Source organism: Otolemur garnettii, unplaced genomic scaffold (genome assembly GCF_000181295.1).
Source record: "Otolemur garnettii isolate 467f Iridium unplaced genomic scaffold, OtoGar3 scaffold00226, whole genome shotgun sequence".
NCBI classification, from domain to species: Eukaryota; Metazoa; Chordata; class Mammalia; order Primates; family Galagidae; genus Otolemur; species Otolemur garnettii.
Window position 1 is genome coordinate 207,166 of NW_003852621.1, and position 2,524 is coordinate 209,689.

The 2,524-nt window shown below is 43.2% G+C and overlaps 1 protein-coding gene across 2 annotated transcripts in view; it reads left to right on the forward strand.

Annotated features, from left to right (window-relative positions):
- EXOC3 (exocyst complex component 3) overlaps positions 1–2,524 on the forward strand; it is a 35,742-nt gene that overhangs the window by 26,323 nt on the left and 6,895 nt on the right. For both annotated transcript variants that reach the window (XM_023508172.1, XM_003802006.3), the window contains 3 exons: positions 122–222; positions 1,737–1,847; positions 1,920–2,070. In XM_023508172.1, coding sequence (XP_023363940.1) covers positions 122–222; positions 1,737–1,847; positions 1,920–2,070 — 363 coding nt within the window. The remainder of the gene's footprint in view (positions 1–121; positions 223–1,736; positions 1,848–1,919; positions 2,071–2,524) is intronic.

A 2,524-nucleotide genomic window follows, 5' to 3' on the forward strand; every position in this document is an offset into this window, starting at 1 on the left:
CTCTGAACTTGGATATCCTAACTACCAAGTAGCAGATGGAGGTTTTGTATAACAAGAAATCTATGCTGTACATATATTCTCATCAGATTACATCAGAATTCATAAGTTCTTCAATTTTTAGATGTTTGAACAGAATCTTCAAGTTGCTGCTCAGATAAGTGAAGATTTGAAAACAAAGGTACTAGTTTTGTGTCTTCAGCAAATGAATTCTTTCCTAAGTAGGTATGTATTTTAGACAGTCTGCTAACTTAGAAATTGCATGTTTTTAAAAATAAGCAAAAATATGTTGATCCTAACATGCCTGTTACTCCGCAGAAATTAGGGCTGAGGGCTGCTCACACATCACCTTCTATTGCTTAGAAAGTGGGGAAGAGCTTTGTCAGAGTCTTCCTAGTGAGGGCCCTGGCAGAGGGGGAGTGAGATAGGCACAACCCAGTCACCAGCCTCACTCTGGGCTGCTTGTGATGAAGATTTTCAGACCTATACTGGAGTATTGAGAATGGTGTAAAAGATGACTCACCCCTTATCCAGGTGTGGAAGTTTTCCTTTCAGGCTGCCTATCCCTTCCTCTGCGGAGGCTCTCGAGACAAACCCCAGATGCTGGCATTACTTCCACATTCTCCACTGTAACTGCAGTACCCTCAGGTCACCAAGTCTGCATGTGAGCTTCCCAGCCATCTCAGACGTGTGTTGGTGTAGTTGTGCGTCAGGTTAGGTTGGCAGGTCTGCCTCTCATGTGCTGTGAGGATCCCTCAGTCTCTGCCTGTGGGGAGACAAGCAGGCCTCTGTGTCTAGCATCCTCACAGTGTCCCTTAGCCTCGTCTTCAAACTGCCACCTGCCCACCAGCTGAAAGTCAGCTCTGAGGCATGCTCAGCTCCCCCTTTATTGATTTGTTGGCCAGTGTGCCCTCCATGTCTTAGGAGGGCGGCAGACAGTATCTAGTGGCTCAGGTGCCAGCAGCCAAGCCCCCTTGCTCTGTGTCCCCATCAGCTGTCCATACATGGGGTTCATGGCCTGAGGCCTTTATCTCACCTACCCATGCGGTCTTGGCCCAAGTTAGCCATTTCTTTTGAGGTCATTCTCAACAATGAGGTGGGTTCCACTGCAAAGAGGAACTTTCTCTGATCACCTTCAGTCATTGGACAGAAAGGCAAAAAAATTGCCTAATTAATTCCCTCTTATCTCCAAATTTTGTTTGCTCCTTTCTTAATATGTCTTAAAAATGTATACAGACCATTCATTGTGGTATTTTTCTACTCCATGTATGTTTGATAATCTCATAAGAAGTTTAAAAATAAAGTGTGTAGCTGTCTTAATTGTTTTCATGACTTTTCAGCTGTCTATTTTTAATTGGGAATTGTCTGTTTTCTCTTTTGGGAAAGTTTCTGAAGGGGACATTTTACATAGCATCTGATGATAATTCCTAACAGTTGTGTTTCTGGGTAAATTGTGTATCAGATAAAATAAGACAGTTCTTTTCAATACTTAGATTTAATTCAGAATAGTTTTACAATTAGAATACCGTATTATATTTCAAAGTCCAATCTGAAATTATTTTTTAACTATCTATTTCATTGATCAGTTACTCTATTCTTCCATTAGTATGCATCATCTCAAAATTTGTGTTTGAAAACTCAGCTGGTCAAGCAGGAAATTTCTGTCTAGGCATATTTCTTGGCATTTGAAGCAGCCCTGGGCTGTCCCTGGACGGTCCCTGATGTGCGACTGCCCCTAGGTACAAAGAGGAGGCGCAGCTGTTCAAGGAGGAGCACTTGAGGAACCGGCAGCATCCACACTGCTATGTGCAGTACATGATTGCTGTCATCAACAACTGCCAGACCTTCAAGTGAGTACAGAAGCTAAGTGGGGAGCATGAGGCTCCTCAGCTTCTCACTGAACCTGAAATATTTCCTTACAGAGAATCCATAGTCAGTTTAAAAAGAAAGTATTTAAAAAATGAAGTGGAGGAGGGCATGTCCCCAAGCCAGCCGAGCATGGATGGGATCCTGGATGCCATTGCACAGGAGGGCTGCAGCGGCTTGCTCGAGGAGGTCTTCCTGGACCTGGAGGTGAGGCACGTGCTGTTAGCAAAGGTGTGACACACCACAAGCAAGGAGGATTTATTTCAGAAGTGCAGAAATTGTTTAGCATTGTTTAAATGTATTGACAGAAATCAGCGTGTTTAATAAGTAAAACCATGATTACTTGGTGGGTCCTGCCAGAAGGGAGACCGGGGTGTACTGGGTGTAGCCGCTGATCCTGCTCAGCACTGTGCTAGGTGGGACAGCAGAACTGCACACAAAACTTCACTCCCTGGATGAAGACACCATTTAACTCCCAAAACTGTTTAGCAAAAAAGAGGGAAATCTTTGCATTTGAGATTATTTCACAATTCAATTAAAGATAGTATAATAGAAAAATAGACAAGGGGCACGAATGGTCACAGAAAAGCAAACGCTGGTCTTTTAAACACAAAACAGAATACCCAGTCTTATTTATCATTAAAGAAGTGCAGATCGGCTC